This window comes from Ananas comosus, linkage group 2, assembly GCF_001540865.1.
Source record: "Ananas comosus cultivar F153 linkage group 2, ASM154086v1, whole genome shotgun sequence".
NCBI lineage: Eukaryota > Viridiplantae > Streptophyta > Magnoliopsida > Poales > Bromeliaceae > Ananas > Ananas comosus.
The window spans coordinates 7,688,899-7,711,422 of NC_033622.1; the positions used below are offsets into that span (position 1 = coordinate 7,688,899).

The window sequence follows — 22,524 nt, forward strand, 5'->3', positions numbered from 1 at the left end:
GGCACTTAGGCGGCACAAGCTGGACTACCTTTGGTAGGTCCTTGATTGGAAATGGAAATCGACACGGTGTTGAGAATGAATAATCGCTACTAGATAGGCTTAGTAGTTGGATTAGGTGACATGCTCATGACATAGCAATGGAGTATATAGTACACTTGCCGGTTTCATGCATTGCATCATAGTATACTGGGTTATCTTGATAGAACGTACTCCTTATATTTTTGGCATATGGTATTGTGAGGTTTACTTGCTCATTATGTTGAGGCATATTAGTATGCATTGGATATGTTACTTTATGATAGCGTAGATGTACACCACCATGACATCATGCTTATGGAGACATAGTAGTATAGCATTTCATTCATGCTTTCTTTCAGCAGTTTTTGTGTTCGCTATTTATTGCATATTACTATATGTCGTTACTTACCCTTTTTCTTTTGGGGCCTAGTGGTGCATTGAGCTGAGGTCAGTAATTGCCCACTGGGAACTATAAATTATAGTTCTCACGCCCTCTATTTTATGTTTTCTTTCAGAGCCTTCCACACCGAGAGAGGCTAGAGACCGTGGGAAGAGCGTCGCTTCGAATTAGCCCTTCAGCGAGAGACGAGTTTAGGTGGTCTACCTCTCGATGTTTTATTTTGTGAGAGGTTGAGAGTTGTACCCGTATATATATAGAGACCACCTTTCTTTTGGGATCTTGGTATTTCTTTCGAGGAGTTAGTTTTGTATCACCTTATGTTTTACTTTCTTCGTCTTGGTATTTTTTCCTTTACTCTGGTTTATATGATAGAACTTCGCTCGCTCTGATATCATTAGTTATTACTATTCTATTTGTTCTATTTCTTGCTTTTACTTCTGTTTTTTTGTAGACGCCTTATATGTGTAGACATATGGCGGGTCTGGGCACGCTACCGGGAGGGCCTCCGCCGGTCCCGGGGCGTGACATTATGCTACACCCCAAGCTATGTGGGAGTACACAACATATTCCACATATCTCTACACTGCAAGTATGTACCCGATCCCACGCACTTCATTAGCTACTGCTACTACAGTTATAGGAGGATTTGAGCTATGACGAGAACCCGATTAGCATCCTTGCCCAACAAGAGAAGACGTTGCGGAACTATACCATCCCATATGTCAAAGTGTTGTGGAGCAACCATGAGGAGTGTGAAGCCTTTTGGGAGCTCGAAAGCACGATTAAGGATCATTTCTCTTATTTATTTAGAGAGTCCTCTTGAGGTATGAAATTTCAAGTTTCGCGAATAAAACTCCTTATTAGGAAGGGATGATGTAATGCATTAAACTTTTGCAAATAGCGGTGTTTTAGTGAGAAATAATAATAGAAACTATTTAGATAATCTCAATGGTGTTTGGCAGAACTTTTCTAAGTAACAATTCTAAGTACTAGGTACCAATACTGAAATAGGTGAATACCGATATACAATAGAAAGCAGAGAAATCCAATGTTCGGGTCCTGTGGAGCTAGCCCAAAATATCAAAACATCTGAGTGGTGTATCAGTACTGAAACCCTCATATCCGTACACAACTCTGCAAACATAAGATTTTTGGCTGGTTGAGAATATGAATTATTTGAGGGTTAGTGTTTAGTTGCAAATATGATACCTCAATATACATCCCCTTCATAGCCAACCCCTCACCCACTCTCATTTCCCTCTCTCACTCTCTCCTCTTTCTCTCTCTAAAAGGAAAGAAACCTCAACCCTATTGTTGGATCTCTTAGATCCATCTCATTGTAGGCTTAGATGAGATCAAAAGCATCAAGGAAAAACTCTAGGAGAGAGAAGGTAACTATCTTAACCCACATTTATCTTATTTCGAGGAGAAGAGGTGAGTTGAATTTTTTAGAATTTATTTTTAGGGATATTTTTCAAATGAGAGATTTAAAGGTTCTAACTTAGTTAAAACTTCGTTTTTAGGGTTTCTTAATGCTCTACAGAGATTAGGAACCATCTCTTAGGAGCATCCAAGTAAATATGGAGAATATCACTAAAATGGGTTTGATCTCTCTTTTATCTAGTATTTTCTTTGGCCATATGTATGTATTATAATTAAAAAGTAGATCAAACATATGTTTAATCTATATATATATATATATATATATATATATATATTATATACTTATATATGAGAATTTTAAGGATGGTCAGAGGACTTAAGAGCATAATCGAGCTAGGCAAAAAATAAGGTTTTTATAACCCCCGGTTTGATATGTTAAAAGAAAGTACTTATGGCATGTGTAACATTGACTTTTACGAATATTGCGGACATAGAGAGCATGATGTGGCGCATGAAAACTATGGATCAACTACGGGTATGGAACATAGTGACACTAGGACATCTAGGCAAACTTGAACTAGAGAACTAGCAAATTATGCGATCATGAATTTAATGGCTTTAACACAAGAAATCATGAGAGACTTAGTGTGGTAACTAAAATTACACACGCATCACAGACCTTTCCGAATATTTGGAACCATCTATTAGGAACCATCTCTTAGGAGCTCAAGTAAATGGAGAATATCACTAAATAATGCGGTTTGATCTCTCTTTTATCTAGTATTTTTTTTGGCCATATGGTATGTATTATAATAAAAAGTAGATCAAACATATGTTTAACTATATATGATATGATGATATATATATATATATATGAGATTTAGAAGGTCAAGAGGACTTAAGAGCATTTGAGCTAGAAAAATAAGGTTTTTAACCCCTTTGATATGTTAAAAGAAAAGTATATGGCATGTGTAACTTGACTTTATACGAACATTGGGACATAGGAGATGTAATTGTGGCATGAAAACCTAGGATGAAACCTAGGGTATGGAACATAGTGACACATAGACATCTAGGCAAACTTGAACTAGAGAACTAGCAAATTTGCGAATGAACTTAATGGTTTAACCCTAGAAATCACGAGAACTTAGGTTGTAAACTAAAATACAAGTCACGACCTTCCGGAAATATCGAGAAATGTCAATTCACCTTGACTCCATACTCTGTATCGGGATATGCCAATTACCTTTAGACTCCCTATGTCGTACTTAGAGATGCCAATTTCCTTCGACTCTAAATGCCTATTGTTTGAAAATATGATTATTGCCTTCGACTCCATGAGGTGTTTAGCTAGAAGAACCAAACCAAAGAGTTTGTTAGAGATAAGGAATGATTTGGGACAATTATATAGGTCAATGACAATAATGTATTATTGTGACATCTAGTTATATTACTTAGGGCACAGTAGTTATATTTTGCATTGTATTTTCCTTGTAGTAATAGTAGTTCTTTTATTTTTATTATTCTACTAGTGCCTCTTTTGAACCGAGTGAGTGTAAAGTGCCACTTTCGGCGATTGTACCCACTGAGAATTTATTTCAAGTTTTTACCCTGTTGATGTTGTTACTTTTACAGAGCCATCGTTTGCTTGTGAGGAGCGCTATCGCGGTAAGGGTATTGTGAGTTAGTAGTCCGTGGCTAGTTGGTCTAGAAAGTACCTTTTTTGTATAAGCAAAGACTATGTAATAGTTTGGAGTTTAATGTATTGTAAATCTTAAAGCGATCAAACTTGTAATAGCTTTAACTTAGAAGTTAATTACTCTAATGCTTTATTATACCCATATCATGTATTTGTTGTGCAGGTTGGTTTATGTTTTCGCCTCGCGCGAGTGGGGGTAACTTTATCCATTCAGCGGGTCTGTTACACGAGCCCAAGCGGGCCCATTGGGTGGGTCTCAAAGCGTGACACAAAATAGTAAAATTTTATGTGTCAAGTTTTCAAGCAGGGGCATTATAGTAATTTTAGTGCACACACTATATATAGTTATATATTTGGTCATATTTTGCATTACTGTAAGAAAATATAGTATTCATTGTATAATACTTTTATTATAATATACCGAAACTTCTGTAGGTTGTACCGAACTGCAGTCAAATTGACCGAAGTGTGGTTCTGAGTGCGTCAGAATGAGTATATAGGGTGTTGAGACCTTGGAGAGCAACCCAGGAAAAATTCAGTGTGTTTTGAGCATGTTTTGCTCTCGGAGTCCGAACCCTGGCAACACTGTCCGGACCCTAGCTGCGAAAATGTGAAAACTTTCTCTCAGGGTCCGGACCCTATGCATGGTCCGGAACCCGTACCCGCAAAATGCATGGGTTGGTTCAGTTGTGTGTATTGTTGAGGGGCCTAAGTGCAATTGTCATTTATGGGCTTATGTGAGTGAGTTGGGATGCCCTAACTCATTTCCCCTATTTGAGACCTTAGGAGAAGAGCTTTCTCTTTCTCTTTCTAGAGCTCCTCTCACTCTTCCTCTCCTTTCCTTTCCTTCTCTTACTAGGGTTGGGTCTAAGGAAGGGCTTTGGTGGAGAAGAAAGCGTATTGGAGGGTGGAGTTAGCAATTGTGCAAGAGGTTGAGGAAGAACTTGAACTCAAGGTGAGTTCTTATGGTTTTAGCTAGGGTTTTGAGTTAGTTTCTTCTAGTAGTTGAATCTAGAAGCTTGTATGGTAGAGTACCTCAAGAATCTCCATGTATTATGAGGTTATTGTGGATCATTGGAAACCCTAGGGTCACATTGGGGTTTTGCTCAAAGTAAGATCTAACTAGGGTTTGACCTCTTGTAGCCCTAATTAGCGGATAGTCTGATGCGTTGAGAGACTCGGTTCGAAGATCCGACGAGTCTACGCGAAGAAATCGAGGAAAAATCCCGTTTCGACTTCATTTGCCGTGGTCAAGGGAAATAGCCGGTCATAAATCACAAGACTTGAATCGTAGCACCTTAGCGACCCTACGAGGTGGATGGTGCTATCCGAAATTATTGAATTTTTTTTTATGTCTAAATGTCACTTATTGAGCATATATGAGTATATAGGATTCATGCATTGTAGGGTTGAGTTGAGAACATGTTCATACATGTTGTTTGCATGCTTTTAGTATAAAGATGCACATGAGCTATTGAACACGTTGTAAACCCTATAGATGTATGAATTGTGACTTGAACATAGCTGAGGCAAAGAACATAGTGACATTATGACATGAGTAAAGTAGCACCTTATGGCATTAATGACCATAGCAAATGCTAGAGAATGAGACACCTAGTGTGTGTGGCATTAATGAGTACAATGAATGCTAGTGAATGAGACACTTTGCATGTGTGGCATTAGTGAATATGATGAATGCTAGAGAATAAAACACATAGTGTGTTGTGGCATGGTCAATATGGCATCCTCATAATTGTGGACTAGTGAGCATAGCATCCTTATAGTTAAGGATCGGACTGAGCATAACATCCTTAGAGCTAAGAATTGGATTGAATTTGGCATCCTTATAGTTAAGGATTGGATCATACTGACCCGTAAGTCTTGGCTTGAGGGCGGTCGCACTCCCTCGAGCGATGAGCTCCAGAGTAGTCATCACTGGGTTAGAGTTTCCCCAGAGGACGGTTTCGTCGGGTTGTAGGAGTTTCTCCCCGATAGCAGGGATTTGAGTTGGTGAGTTTTGCGGTGAAACCTATGGGTTAGCCAAGGATGATTGGGTAATGGCAATGATTAAGTGCATGCATCATGAGCATCTAACATTGATAGTATCTTATTCGGGCATATTAGTTGCATTTGTTTAGCTTGGTTACCTATCTATTTTCTTTATTCTTTTACTTATGCCTGATTTAGACCTAGTGGGAAAGTCGGCGAGGTCGGCGGCCAAACCCACTGGGAACTTCGTTGTAGTTCTCACCCTACTATCTTCTACAAAGCCGGGGCCGAGTGAGCCGATCGAGGATTGCGGTAAGGGTATCGCGCCTTAGACAGTGACCACCTGAGTATAGTTTCATATCTGCTATTATCATCTTTTGTATTTGATGATCAAAATTGTATAAATGATGTATAAATGTAAAAAGGTTTACATTTTGGAAGATCATGTGATGTATAAAGGGAAAGAAAAGAATGTAAGTGTTAATATGCATGCATGTGATGAAAGTGATCATAGTACTTGTATGGGTGTAATAGTATAGAACTTTTACTTTTGGCTGTTGCTTGCCCTCGTGCAAGCCATGTATATGTATGCTTCTGCTCGCGCAAGATTTATATACATGTTGATGTCTTGTTGAGCTTTGGGCGGACAGGGGAGGTGTTGTCCGTTCGGCATTTGTTGACGTGCCCGAACCGACCAAATAGGCGGGGCTCGGGGCGTGACAACTTATGTCCTTATTCATTCACTACTATACCTATGAAGGTCTCATACCCTTTATTCATTCACCAATTAATAAGTGATGTTGAGATCGACATCGCATGGCGAGGTCCTTACTACCACCACAGGCACGCTCTTGCTATTTTGGCTCATGGAAGGCTACAACGCCCTTCGAACTTGATTGTCACTTGACTCCTCATGAGCCATGCCAAATCTAGCGCTATGTCCAACTTACAGTTGATCGTTAACAATCAGTTTATAGTGAATACTATGCCCCCCATAATGGACAACGTCTATAGCCCTAATAATGTTTATCAAGTTTATGGCTCTATCAAACCAAATTTATATCACATGCCCAAAGCCAATTTCGACTCGGCATTAACCTAGTTAAATTTTTCCTTAGTATTCGGCACTCCCAATCGAGAGCACATATAATCAAAAAACCTCTTTAATTTCAACCTAGTTGATCGACCACCTTTCAATCCTACTTATGTTATTTCCTTAAGGATCGTTCTCCCATATCCATCACCCATCATAGCTGGGGTTAATGCATCAACAGCTACTAGGATGGAAATTACTAGAACTCCACAACTACCACTCTTGACACCAAGTCAGGGCCCACGTCTGCTTGTCTCGCAAATCAGCCACAACAAGAGGCCTTATTCCCTTAGTGATACTTTGATTGAAAACATCGGAAGATTATCTGGTTTTCTGCGACATTCTTCCCACCAAGTAATTCATCAATATTATCCAAGGGATAAGAATATCATCTGAGGGATAACACATGTGCAAATAGGCGACCCACTAATCAAATTTGATTCGTCGCACACAAAAGTTGACCGAATTAAGCAAAAGTTCTCGAGGAGGAACACTTCCTCTCATTTCCGACATTATGTTATCAGTCGCCCAATGTAGTTATCCAAAGAATGAAAGGATTATCTCCCTCGCACAGTCCCTAATATTTTATTTAGGAGCACCACAAAATCCAATTATTTACTTTCGCCATATGTCATTCTCACTCACATCCCTAAGTCCTTAGAGTCATCTTAAGGGTCAAATTTAAGCAAATCACTTAGAAACTCTTCCTAGATTTTGATACCACTCTTATTGTCATGCCCCGAATCCCACCAATTGAACCCGCTTGGGCATGCGCAATGGACCCGCCGAACGACATGGTTTTCTCTATATGCAAGAAGCGGAAGCATACAGCAATCTGTATAACACCATACATGATATAGATACAATAGCGCATCAGAGTAATTAAAGCTTCTAAATTTAAAAGCCATTACAACTCAACTTCTAAGTTACAACTTTTACAAATTAACCTCTTTAAGGTTTACATCACTTATAGCCAACCTGTTACAACTCTATTGTTTACATATAATGGCGTACTCTCTAGACCAACTAGCCACGGTCTATCTAACTCATGATGCCCTTACCGTGATCACGCACCTTACCAGCGGTGGATAATGCTGAAAACATCAATCACATGTGGTGAGAACTTAAAATAAGTTTTCAATTGGTGCAACCACCGAAACTGGCACTCTGCACACGCTCGATCAAAAGGGGGCATTAATAGATAATGACAATAACTGTAATAGCCATTTCTATATTAGAAATGTAGTAAACTGAAATATAACTACAATGCCTCAACATATATATAATATGCTACAATGGTTTGCTATGTCATTAGCCTATACATTCATCTCATTTCATCTCTTAGCTTTAATCAACTTATTAGTTTGATTTCCCTTCTTATTACACCTTTTGGAGGGTCGAGGAAGATCGGACTTCTCTCCTATGAATTGTAGGGGGAGATTAGCATCTCTCCAATTGATAGGCACTTAGAGTTGAGGGCAATTGGCACTGCAAGTACTACCTACAGAGTCGAGGGTGATCGGCAGTCCAAACACTACATAGAGATTCAAGGGTGATCGGCATCTCCCAGTGTAACGTATGGAATCAAGGGTTACCGACACTCCCTTTAGACACTTCCAGAAGGCCACGCTTTTTATCATTTCACCCTAAGTTCATGACTTTTAAGGTTATCTATATTTCATTTATCATTCTCTTGTTCTCTAGCTCAAGTTTAGCCTAGAGTCGATATGTCACTATGTGTCATATCCTAGGTTCCATCCTAAATTCAATGCTACTATTTTCACACCTTAGTTTTCAACCGAGGTTAAATGTCATACATGTTGCCTATGTTTAATTCAAGGTTCATATGAAACCTAATCTTGCGTATACATACTTTTGTTTATCTATACAACAAGGTTTACATGGATGCCCATACATGCACGCTTCATGTTTTTTTTTAACATACAAGGGTTAAAACCCTAATTTTCTCCTAGGTCAAATGCCTATAAACTATCTTGACCTACTTGATCTCCTAGCATGTAATTAAATCCACTTTAGCTTACATATTACTCATAATATATACATGCAATCAAAGAATGCTTTAAGTAAGGAGAGATCAAACCTATTTCGGTGATATTCTCTACCTTCTTCTAGATCTATTCTAAAGGTAATCCTTGATCTCCTTTGAACCTCAAGAAAATCCTATAAATCATTCTAATAAAGTTAGAACCCCAAAAATTTCACATTTGGAAAAATCCTACGACAAAACCTAAGATCCCAACTCACCTCTCCTCTTCTAGCAAGGCAAATGTGGAAGAGATGGGTTTCTTCTCTTTCCTAGAGCTTCCTCTTGAAGTTCTCCACCTTTTTCAAGATCCCAAAGAGATGGATCCAAGCTCCAAGCTCCAGCAATGGTGGAAATGCTGCTCTTTTCTTCTAGAGAGAAAATGGAAGAGAGAGTGGAAGAGAGAGGGAAAGGTATTGTGGTGTTAGAGTTAATAGTGAAACCCTATTTATAGGGGTGCTAAAATAGCAACTAAACCCCCAAATAACTTTTATTTGCAACAGACTAACCTACAGTTTGCATGCCATGTTTCAGGCAGCTACTCGAACTTTCAAGCACCCAAACCTCATAGAGCTCTCTCTGGTCCAAAATCCAAATGCCTACACAGCTTACCCAATTCACAATTTGGGCACCTAAAATGATGATTTGGGCTTCGGTTGTACATTCACCATGCAACCAGCACTCTTGTGCTGGGGGGCGTCTGAAACATTTTTCGAGCACCTGTAGAACAATTCAAACGCCCGAATGTTTATTCCTGCACCCAATCTCTCGAGTTGGGGGGGGTTCCTACTCTGGACGCCCTCAAATGAGGTCTGAAACATTCCGAGCGCCCACAGGGTAGTTTGGGTGCTCAAAGGTTGGACTCTCCACAAATAATGCTCTTTGGAAGAGTGTCTGGATAGTCTAGGCACTCTGACTGGCCATCCGAACCCTTTGTGCACTCCTAAATTCCTATTCCAGGCAGCCAAAAAAGTTTGGAACTCAAATTTCTTTGATTTGGAAATCCATTTCAATCAAAATTGATTTCAATTCAATCCAAACTCAGTCTAAACCTCTCAAAATTCACTTTAGTCATGTCTATCATGACTTAATCTATACGTTATCAATTTACTCAAAGCCTGGTGCATTACCCATTGATTTGATCGGAGAAATATATCCACACTCATCAATGAGCCATTGCTTCCTAGTAGTGGTCATCAACTCATTTACAAAGTGGGTCTAGGCAATTCCTTTAAAGGAGGTTTCCCAAAGAAAAATTATAAAGTTCATTGAGTCCAGCAATTCACTAAGTCCCATAGAGTGCATCGATTCGACATTCTAAGGACAATGATAACCGACCGAGGTATAATGTTCACTAGGAAAGAGGTGGTCGATTACCTTGACTCCATGCAGATCAAAATGTTAAACTCCTCGCCTTACTACACGCAGGCCAATAGTTAGGCCAAGGCTGTGAACAAAGTCATCATCTGTAGCACACTGGACCTTTGCAAATTGCGAGGTTCGAGTGTTTGGATGTATTTCGAGCTTTTCCACACTTGGTGGAGGGTTGTAGAATGCTTTCCGATCTAAAAAGTTCGAAAATTGGAATTCTGGACAAGTCCTGAGAGTTTTTACTCTCGGGGACCGGTCCCTGGAAGGAGAGACCGGTCCCCCAGTGAGCAGTGTTGCGGCAGCCCTGAGGCAATCGGTCCCTGGCGNTGTTCGCTCGTGCGGTATTGAGAAGCCTACGGGGTCGAGTGGGACAGACACATTCCATGAGTAGGGATGTTGGGCTACCACAGGCACTTAGGCGGCGCAAGCTGGACTACCTTTGGTAAGTCTCTAATTGGAAATGGAAATCGACACGAGGTGAGTTTGTTATAATCACTACTAGATAGAGAGTGGTAGTTGGATTACTCGGACTTGCTTCTAGCATAGGTTTGGATTTTGGGTATACATACATACATACATACATACATGTAGTATGCTAGGAGGCAGTGTTTAATTGCAGTCATATAAACAATGTTGCTATGATAAGGGATAATCCTCATAATTTCATTTAAGCAACCATGATATTATTTATGGTTAAGTAGAGACATATTCTTCATGATAAGATCATTGTGCATTACATGAATGCCATGTTTAATTGCAAGTAATATTTTAGCATTTTCATTATGCTTTCATAGATGCAAATTACTCGTTATTGCTTTTGACTTACCCTTCTCTTTTGGGCCTAGTGGTGCAATGAGCTGAGGTCAGTAATTGCCCACTGGGAACTATAAATTATAGTTCTCATGCCCTCTGTTTCATGTTTTCTTTCAGAGCCTTCCACGCCGGGAGAGGCTAGGGACCGCGGGAAGGGAGTTGCCTCGAGCTAGCTTCCTTCGAGGACGATTTGATAGGTGGTCTACCTCTCGTGGTTTTGTTTTGTGAGAGGTTGTGAGTTGTACCCATTTATGTATAGAGACCACCCTTCTTTTCGATCTTGTTTTTCTTGTTGAGGAGACAGTACTGTACTACCTTATGGTTTCTTTTATTTGTCTAGCTCTATTTCTTTACTCTGGTGTAGATGATAGAACTTTATTCGCTCTGATATTATTAGTTGCTAGTTATTTTGCTTCTTTCATATGTTCTATCTCTTGTTTTACTTTCGCTTTTCAGTATAGACGCCTTATATGTGTAGACATATGGCGGGTCTGGACACGCTACCGGGAGGGCTTCCGCCGGTCCCGGGGCGTGACATCATCGGCCTGACAAAGAAACATGTGGCCAATAATCCAAGAAAGTGGGATGAACAATTGTTGAATGCACTATGGCCAAGTAGGACCTCGGTTAAGATAGCTAATGGAGTAACTCCTTTTGTGCCAACATACGACCACAATGGTGTGCTACCATTGGAGATCACTGTTCGGTCATTTGAATGACTAAGTGTAACACACTGAACTTTAGCAGATTGTGAGATTATAGTGTTAGAATAGCGTTTTGAGCTATTCTCGGCATTTTTGTAGGTCGTTGACTGAGTACCGACCGATTGCTTGTGTTGCGAGAATGCGAGAAGGAGTACTTAGCACCAAAATTTGAAAATTCAGGTTTTGGGGTGCAGAGTACCGGTACCTCCTGGGTGAGGTACCGAAACCCTAGCACGCAATCGAGAAGTGCAGCTCTCGGGTTTGAGCTGATGGGTGGCCGGGTACGGGTACTGCTTCAACGGGGTACCGGTACGCCGTAATTTACCCACTTGGCAGAGGCTCGGGTTGCGCAAGATTTGTTGTTGAGTACCGGTACTCCTGCCCGAGTACCGATACGCAGTGCAAAAACTGTAGTTCGTGCAGTTTGCAATTTTTGGTGTTTGGAGGGGCTTTTTGGGATTTGTTACAACTTGTATATATAATCCCTCTTCTCCCCCTCAGCCCTTTTTGTGCTGAGCTTAGAGAGGTGGAAAAGGTAGGGTTTTCTCCCTTTCTCTTTATAGATTTCTCCCCCAAACCTTTGTTGATTTGGGATTTGATCTTTTTTTTCTTCTTCCTCTTCATGGTGGCTTGCTTGGTGGACCTTGAAAGAGGCTTGGAGGAGAAGAAGAGGACTTGTTTGAGGATTAAATTCCAACCCTATCTCAAGCTAGCTTGATTTGGAGCATTTCTTGAGGTTAGTACTCATCTTGCATCATCTACTTGTGATTTTGGCAAGATTTGGAGATGAAAACCTAGTTTTTTCAAAACTAGGATTTTACTTGGGATTTCTTGATTTGAGGCTTTTGGGACCTAATTGATGTGTAAAACTCTTCTTTATGTTGGATTTGAAGCTCCGTTGGGTTGATTTGAGCTTTGGACAAGTTTAGCTTGGTCAAAGGTAATTTTCGTCTCTTTTCTATGTAATTTTTTGGTGAATTTTGTATAATGTTCGTTCAAAGCTTGTAACCCTTTTAGAAATTCTTTTAGGGTGCTAGTAGCTTGGTGGACAACTTCGTTTGAAGGAACGAAAGGGTTCGAGGAATACCTGGTGGGTTTGACCTCACCGAAATGGGTGAACTTCCTCTATGTCTTCCCTATGGTTAATAGACTTAGATGGATGTATATTCATGTTTATTAGGACATGATAGAATTTTAGAGTGCATAATACATATGTGTTGCATGTATAAATTTATACTCTATATAGTAGAGGTACGTTGTGAACTTGCATTCTACATGACATATGTTTGCTTGATAGAAAGCATGTTAGAGATGAATAGAGACCTATCTTGTGAACCTTAATTAGATTGTGAAATAAATGAGATGTAGCAATTAGTTGTATGTTGATGTATACTTGTTGTAGACAAGGTAATTATGACATTGTAATATAGTGCATGTTAAGATCGACATGAAGCTGAACTTAGTGCATTGAACCTAGTTGAACAACTAGTATGTTGCATTGTGACATTGCATTCGATCTAGGGATCGATAGTGTGTTCCATGTATTAGACATGAGGAAAGAGGTTTTAATGCCTTGGGCGTATGATAGGAAGGACAAATGCATATAACATTAATTGAATGAGGTCATTTGCATGATACCTTACTTACTCCATGTAGTAGAGGCATTGGTAGAAAACCATGTGCATGGCATATGATATGATTTGGTAAATCTCTTGAGACTCTTTCGCATATGGCATTAGAAAATGACCCTCTAGACTAGTGGAAATTGCATGATTATATCTCTATGTAGTAGAGAGGGAATGGTATAGTAAACTCGCATGTGATATGGCATCTTTATACTATGTTGGAAATTATGTTACATTTAGTGGAACGACAAGCTTATACATGCTTATGGACTAGTGATTTTTGCTTGACATAGTAAACATGAACATCATGTAGTGACACTCGATTTAGTATATGACTAAACCTTAGCAATGTGATACTATATTGGACCTTTGGGTCGTTGGTACTTATTCCATATTTTAGACATGATGACCGAGGAATGGATACTATTGATCACGCTTGCTTGCCATTGTGCTCATTCGCACATGCTTGTGAGGGTCGCTCCCCTCAAGCCGGCACTACGGAGATAGCCTTCGCGACACAAGCTCGCCCGTGCGGGATTGGGCACTTAAATGGAATGCCGTGGGAGAGGCTCATTTCTAGAGTGAGAATGTTGACTACTACAGGGCCATTAGGCACGGCGCAAGTCGGACTACACACGTGTAGGTCCATGATGAGATTGAACAATGATACCTAAAGTATAATGTGTAAACTACTACTAGATAGTGCATATTAGTTGGACTTATGGGGATGCATGATAGTGCATATTCTTTGGACCTTATGTTAGTCATTCATGGCATCAATACTCTAGTAGTAGTATATCCACATCTATGTTGATTAGAATAGATGCTTGGATAGAATAGCAATGAAAAGTATATTTACTCTTTGTAGCATTATGGAAATGATGAACATGCATGTAAATTAACATTGGCATATAGTTGAACATGTGAGGTTAGAATATCATGTATATGATAGTTGATCTTTGGTAGAGGAATGACTTGTTAATTAAAGTGTTTAAATTTACTTGCTTATTTATCACCTTATAGCATGCCTCAGTTGACTTAGTGGTATATTTCGCCACTCTTGGCGGCTTACCCACTAGAAACTATTGTTTAATAGTTCTCACCCCCATTTGTTGTTGGTTTTTGTTTCAGAGCCTTCCGCGATGGGAGAGGCTAGGGATCGTGGCAAGGGGTTGGCGACTAGCTAGAGCCTCTACGGAGTTTTTTTTTAGATGGACCTGATGTCATTTTTCTTTTGTACTTGTGGAAAGATGTATTATGTATTCGATTTAGACATATATTAGACTTTTGGACTCGGTTGTTTTTATTTATGTTTATCTTGTGGAGGTCTTTGTGATAGACTATTAGTGGTTTTATATTACTTGCTCTGATAGCCTTGTTAGGATGTTATTCTTGTTCATTCTTGTTTAGTAGACGCCTTGTGTACATCGGAGGTGTTTGGTGTACACGGCGGGTCTGTGCACGCGTCGGGCGGGCTTCCGCTGGGCCGGGGCGTGACACTAAGCTAGGAGAATTCATAGGAGCCAAATATAATGAACCCATGATGATGGAACTAGAGTAGCTAGATCAAGTTCAACTTGAAGCACTTGATCACCCAACGGCACATAAAATTCAGGTTTCGAGTGCTTACAACAAAAGAGTTCATCCTACTTATTGGCTAGAAAGACACAATTTTGGCAAATGGTCACCAAATTGGAAAGGGTCATTCCAAGTCATGGGATGTTCTGAGAGAATGCTTATCACCTCTACTATTTGAACACCGAGGAGTAAGACCAAATCATTAGTAGGAAGTACGTGAAAAAGTACTACTCCACAACATGGCAGCTATAGAGATAAATGTAGGATAAACAAGCTGTAGAACTGCTTCGACTGAGAGAAGTTCGGAAAATTTGAATGCCAAATTAAAAATCAAAAGAAGTAGACTTTCTCTCCTAGAAATTATTAAAAAACTTAGCTGAAACTCTTATAAGGAAAGTGCAAAGTATTACAAGAAAAGAAGAGGCTCAGGCACAATCACCTTCATCACTCTCAAAGCCACCCGGAAGCAGCACATAAAACACTCAAAAATGACATGAAGCTCTAGCCATATACAAACCAATGGCTACAGTTCAATGGGTGGTGATAGTGCACACCTGACTCGACCTCGAAAACTCGCGATCAACCAATCTACTTCCTAATAGCCATCTTCATCAAAGAGTCATTCAAAATCATAAAACTAGAGCAGAGATTGTGTTAGGAAAAAGGCATTGAATCAATGGAATCATCGGAGCACTACCACTGCTGTCATAATGTCATCAAAATTTTTGCAGCACCTTTATAATGTCATCGGAAATCTTTCAGCCTCTCGACAAGACGACGATGATGAAAACAAAAAAACAAACCTAAGAAGTTGAAGGGGAGGCCAAATGGAGGCCTATCTTCTAACTCAGTGCAACTAGAGAAGGTTAACAGAACCATGGCGAATGGAAAAAGAAGAAAGGAAAGGGTCACCATGCTCCGAAGGAAGGATTGTAGGGGAATTTATACCAAGCCAAGTAGGCTGGCCATACCTAAACCTATACTAATGAGGCGGCCCAATGCAACTAGCAGTAATAGCTCAGCATTTAATGCATGATAGTGCGTATTGCTGGAATACACAACGTGTCCCATGATGCAACATTTTTTATCCATAAGAATGAAGACTATTGCATGTCGCATCAAAGGAAATAGATCTAAAGGTGATGGCACAGATGATTCAATAGTTTTCACTAGACAAGAAACCTTCAGGGGCCATTGTTGACATCAAAACTGAGCACCGAAGAAACAAATCGTTGAAAGAGGTTTCGGCGCAAAACCAAGGCTTCGGTAGAAGGATATATCGAAGAATATATCGGTTTTAATTTTGATTTTACAACCAAACACACTTATTTCGATGAAAGGGCGGGCTTATTTAAATTGAGTTATTCAAAATTCGAATAGGCTTGAGCAAGTATGAGAAGTAGGGAAGCAATTGAGGAAAGAGGAGTGGCAAATTGCTAGAGTTACTCCGAAATTATGACTACACGCTTATAAAATAAGATGTATGCCTATAGAGAAAGGATCCTGAACATCAACCCGACACCAATCTATACCTCGGATTAGAGAAGTAGTGGTAGTTGTAACGTAGCATCTAAGAGAAACTTTAATGTAGTTTAGGAGTCGCTGTAACTTAATCATTGCCTTTTTTTAGCCAACGTCTCGTCTGATGACAATTGCCTCCGACGGCCATTCTGACCATCGCTTGACTATCTCTATCGTCACAAACGAACGCACTTCCGCTCTGTGCACTTTCATCCATGTGGACTGCATCTTTCTATGAAGTGCTACTATATAGCTGTCTTGTCCCATTTGCTTTGGCTCGACCATCAGTCGAAGCCTTAGACTTCGGCTAGTGAGAGCAAATGCTTGGGGCCTTTTCTCAAGATTGAACCTGACCGGATCATTCCCTCTCTAGTTTGCACATGAGACTTACTAAGATCCAAGCTTTCATTGTGGGACTTTATGTTGGTAGACGGACTAGATCGTGAAAAGCATTGGGTCATAATTTCCCGCCAACATTTATCATATCATATTACTTCATTTGGTCCTCCTTATGGATTTAGGGGGGCCAAGTGTTTGCACCAAAAATGAGCATTGAAGATATAAAACACCAAAAGAGGTTTCACTGCAAAATTTAAGCTTTGGTAGAAGGGTATGTCGAAGAATATTTTGGTTTTAATTTCGATTTTGTGCCCACACCTATTTTGGCGAAAGGGTGGGCTTATTTATATTGAGTTATTCAAAATTCAAGCAGGCGCGATGACAAACAAGAAAGGAGCAGTTGAAAAAAGAGGGATAGTGAAGTGCAGGAGTTACTTCGACAATTATGACTACAAGCCTATAAAAGAAGATGTGTGCTTACAGAGAAAGGATCCCGAACATCAACGAGACACCAGTCTATACCTCACATCCTAGTTGTCATAACATAGCATCTAGGAGTAACTTTAACATAGTTTAGGAGTAGCCGTAACTTAATCGTTGCCTTCTTTCAACTACCGTCTTGTCCGATGACAATTGCCTTTGACTGCCATTCTAACCATCGTTGGACTATCTTTTCATCACTGGCGAATGCACCTCCGCTCCATGCACCTTCATCCATGCAGACTACATCTCTCTATGAACTACTATTGTATGGTGGCCTTGTCTTACTAGCTCCGGCTCGACTAGCAGTCGAAGCTTTAGGCCTTTGACTTGTGAGAGCGATACCTCGAGCATCTTCTCAAGATTGAACCCAACCAAACTATTTCCTCTCCAGTTTGCACATGAAACTTATTTAGATCCCACCTTTCATCGAGGGACTCTATGTTGGCGGACGGACTGGATCTCACCATGTGTCTGGCAATTTTCCTGCCAGCACTATCATATCATACTACTTAACTATAGATTTAGTTTTAGTTTTTAATAAATATTTATTGTCAAAAGAGTAGCAATTAATTAAACGTTTTAAATAACGAATTTTTATTGGTAAGGCATGGAGAGTGGAAAGTTAAGATTGTGAATTTGTGTCTGGGGGGAGGAAGAAGGTTATGAAGAAACAAAAAAAAAAAAAAAAAAANTATATTTGGTAAACTACAAATAATAAATTGTTCAAATGATAAGGCTACATTTTACCATTCCATGGTTTATGTTATGTAAGCATTTTTCTAAAAGTTTTGTACATCGCCGTGATCTTGTGAAATCTAAAGCAAAAGACAGAGTGCTGGTATTTGAAAGATACGATGGTAATTGTAAATAGAAAATTGCTGCCTAGCTGTGCACCCTATTATTGGATTTATATTTATATCTCATGATTGAAGAATTTAAAAATCAATTTTAGATTTTAAGTATCAAAAAAATTATTGATAAGATAAATGAGTAACTTTGAGCTATTGATCGAACATAGGGTGCAAGGGTGCAAAACTTAAACCTTTATTATAAATATAGGTGTAGTATTGCACTTGTTGTAATTAAATAGCGCATTAATTCTTTTTTTGAGAGAAAATAGTGCATTAATTCTGAAGTCAATTTAACTTGATACTTTTATGATCAATGCTGACAAATCCCACACTCTTTCATTTGGGCCCACTCAATTTTTCCTTTTTGAAGAGAAGATTTTTAAGGACTTGCGGATAAAACAAGGGGATTCACATGATAAATCAAGGGCTATTCCGGATCTAGCTAGAAGCCCTTCCAAAGAAGCTACTTTGATATACGAATCCCCATCTTCTTTTTATACATCCGCTTATCTTTTGGTACGTACCTTTCCGTTCAAATAATGTCAAACCGCTAGTTTAGGTACACACCCACCTACCTTGTAGTTAATATTGTAAAATATGCCTACCATTTCCTATCTTTACATTTATTTTGCTCTCTCGATCACACATACTGAACTCTTCGCCTTAATTATGTTCCCGAAATTATCTAAAGTTTCTCTATCTACTTCAAAGAAAATCATTGATGGTCCTTGAGTTTGTTTAGTACATAGTAAAAGCAAGGAAAAACGTGAAACAAGTTAATATTCCAGATGTTTCTCTTTCCTTTTTTTTTTTTTTTTAAAAGATTCATATAGATCACACTATGCGACACTTTTCACTAGAAAAGAGCTTTAAATTAGAATCTCGATAATAGTCCGACTTGAAAAAAAAAAATCAACCAGCATAAGAAGGTGGTTAATATACTAGTCTTGAAAGGGGACTAGTAATATTGCGGTGCTAAAAATAACTGCTTTAATACTTTGAAAGGCACACAAAAAGAAAATCAAAAAACACTATCAGTTTTTGTCTCTCCAAAGTTATAAAATTGTAGTGGCAAACGTCACTACCGAAGCATGCACCTGCCCATTTCTCCAGTAGCATTGGCCACTATGATTTTGTAATATTTATGGAGAAATATAATTAGAAGCACTTTTGAAGTTCTTTTAGCCTTTCAAAATATAATGTGTTTATGATACTGCAATATCAAACTAAGCCAAAAAATAGATGATCTCCAAAAATTCTATTCCATTACCATGAGTTAATTAAAAAAAACCTATTCATTACCATGGGTTGATTAAAGAGGAACACAAGAGTCTCACAACACCGTAATTGGCCCACCCCCCCAACTATTTTTAAAATTTGTCTCTTTAACTCCTTCATGCCAAACCGATTAGTGCAAATGATAAAAAGCTTGATTATTGTTGGTATTCAAGATTTCAAGTTCGAAATCTTATTACTTCTAATATATATATATATATTCAGTTAAGTTCATTTCTGAAAAAAAAAAAGAAAAAAAAATGATGCTGCTTTCTCCTAAAAAGGAAACTCCCACATGCTAAAGCAAATAATAGTCCCTTGCGCATATAACTTCTACATACTCGTCTCCTTCGTCTTTTTTAACACCCGAGCATAGCTTGCCACTGCCAACTGTTACTTAATAATTAAGTATTAATACCTTAAAGTTAAAATTTAGTACTTTTATATATATTTTTTTTTGAGAGATAGGTAGCATGCTACTCGCTTCGTTTATTTAATTTAGAAATAAGCTTAATTAGAAATGTGAATCAACTAGAATTCGAACTTGAGATCTCGGGTACCAACTATCAAGTAATTTCCCACTTGGTTAGGGACAGTTGTTTAGTACTTTTATATATATGTGATATGTACTGTTTAAACAATCTTTAAATTATATGTTTTGAAAATCCATTATCTAAACATCGACTATTTCTGAAAATCAACGACGAAGATAAGTAACATTAATTGCTTGCTTCGTAAAAGAATCGGTGCCCATAATTAATTTACAGTCTAAATATTGAAGCTTTTTGAATGTTATGAAACACATCTAATTACTTATATTCTGGATTTATGACGTGCCGCATAGGATTTCAAAGTGTGATTTGTAAAATATATATATATATATATATTCTTAACCAACTATAAATTAATAGCGAAGCACGTTCTCCGTACTGGAGTTCGATTTTAGGTGAGAATCAAATCAGAGTTCAATCTAAACCGTTAATTAATCTCCTATTGATTGAGCTGATTCGCATGGTGATTTGTAATCAGATCCTAAATTATGACCCGGCAAGTTAGAAAGACAGAATTTCCATATATAGATTGAGCCAAGGGATCGCTGAATTCAAAAATTATAAAACCGGCCAGCTAACAAATAGGGGATCAAGATGACTCACAAGAACGTCTGATGTAGCAACATCGAGTCCGGAACCGGCCGACGCGAAGCAAACACCGACAGCGAAATCCTTGATGCCGTACTCCGGATCGAGGTAGGCCGGCACGAAGGGCCGGAGCCCGAACGCCTCGGAGTAGAAGTCGGTGGCGATACGACCGTTGCTGAACCTGCCGGTGGGCTTCTGGCCTGCAAAGTCGCGCCCGTAGGGCTTGAAATTACTCCGCAGCGTTGTCGGGATCTGGTTGTTGTTCCCGGCATCCACTGTCGAGTCCCCGAACACGAAGATGGCAGTCACCTTAGCGGCGGCGTAATGCGGCGGTGCAGACAGACTTAGGAGGAGCATCAGTTGGATGAAGAGAAGGCTCTTCTTGCTTGCCTCTCTCATTGATCACGCACAATGAGATCAAGAGAGAGAGAGAGAGAGAGAGAGAGAGAGAGAGAGAGATTTGTCTGTGTACGTAGAGGAGCAGAAGAGAGAACAATGGAAGAACGGGAAAGGCGAGGATGGCAGCAAGAGCGTTAGCGAGACGACCACCTCCACTGTAGAGCATTTTAAAAGTAAGCTTAGCTCCCTCAACTTTATGCTATTTATGTCGGTAGGTATTTCGTTATATTCTACGGACCTTTCTTATTTGAATTATTATTATACATAGTCATTAAATTAATAGTATCGTTAAACTAAATATTTTTATTAGCTAGATATCAGTAGGTAGTTAGTTAGTTAGTTAGTTAGTTAGTTAGTTATTTCATTTTTCACTGAAAAAAGAACAAAATTTTGAAGTGCAATAAAACTTTTATTAACAAAACTAATTGAAATATGTCAAATTAATTAATCACTTCGAAAAAAATAACACTACGACGTACGTTGTCTAGAACTCAAAAAATATAGTCTACAGTTGAGGGTTCTCCCGTGTCCGTACGTAGTTTCTACAAAAGAGAATGTAAGTCGTGAGCTGCAAATAATGCGTAGCCGAATTTACGGTTGTGAGTGTGCATGTTAGTTAGAGGGGATCTCATCAACCTTTGAACAGCGCTTGTTAAAGGAGCCCCAAAAATCTCACCTCATTTAACTGCTACTACTGTCAGCGTGGAGTCCTTTTTTGGAGTTCAATTGTTGGGTGCCATATATGCACAAGGGAACGAATTGCTGCATTATTACCAACTACCAGCATAAACTATACTTCGGTGGGCTGGTATGGGTTTGGGAGTTGGGAGAGTGATGGATGTGCGCGCGTGAATCCTTTAAAAGTCGCATTTACTCTTGTTGGCTTCGTACATGCGTACTGGCTCATTCGGCTTTCACAAAGTTTACCACAAATTTGTGGATTTGAGTTGCGAAACTTACGACCTAATTAACTTGGTGATTCCTAAACAATCTTGATCAGTAACACCGCCGCCTAGGCAATATTAATTAGGTCAATTAATTCCTCTTCACTAGTGTTTGATTTGCGTTATAAAAGGTCTACGGGAATTGCTAGATTAACGAGAATTTAAAATACTTCTAGTAGGAACCAGGAATTATTAGATTAACCCTATGCGGCATTTTTAGTTATTCCAATGTAATCATATCAGAATTTGACACGTGTATATCAGATTACTACTATATTGTTGGGTTTTGTTTCGGTGTGGTGTATTAATATAGGGGTGGATTATTCCACATGTTAGATTACTGTATTTTGTTCATCTTATATATTTCAATAATCCTAGAAGTAAACTTTATACTATTCCAAAAATACTCTGGCACTCATTTTCATTGGAAATTAAAATACAAATATAATAACTGAGATTCTAAAACTCGAAATTTTTTAAATTCAATTTGAAATTTCAATTATATATATATTATATATATATATATATATATATAATATATATATATATATATTATATACAACTAGGCTGGAATACTATAATAGTACCAATGACTTGATTGTCACGCCCCGGGACCCGGCATAGGCTCTACCCCGTGCGTGCCCAGACCCGCCATATGCCTGCACATATAAGGCGTCTACAACAAAGTCATAAGAAAGATAAAATAAACAATAACTAACGATATCAGAGCAATTACGCAGCTAAGTTCTATCAACAAGCGGAAATAAAAAGGAAAGAAAAAGAGACTAAATCACTAGAACATAAAGAGACTAATACATCATAAGTCTCCAGATACAAAAGTAGGGTGGTCTCTATA

The 22,524-nt window shown here is 38.9% G+C and overlaps 1 protein-coding gene across 1 annotated transcript in view; it reads right to left on the minus strand.

Moving 5' to 3' along the window:
* Positions 1 to 20,876, minus strand: part of LOC109706625 (GDSL esterase/lipase At2g04570-like) — a 36,878-nt gene extending 16,002 nt beyond the window's left edge. Inside the window, exon 1 of the mRNA XM_020227570.1 lies at positions 20,341 to 20,876. Within this exon, the coding sequence (XP_020083159.1) occupies positions 20,341 to 20,724 (384 nt within the window). The 5' untranslated portion in view covers positions 20,725 to 20,876. The remainder of the gene's footprint in view (positions 1 to 20,340) is intronic.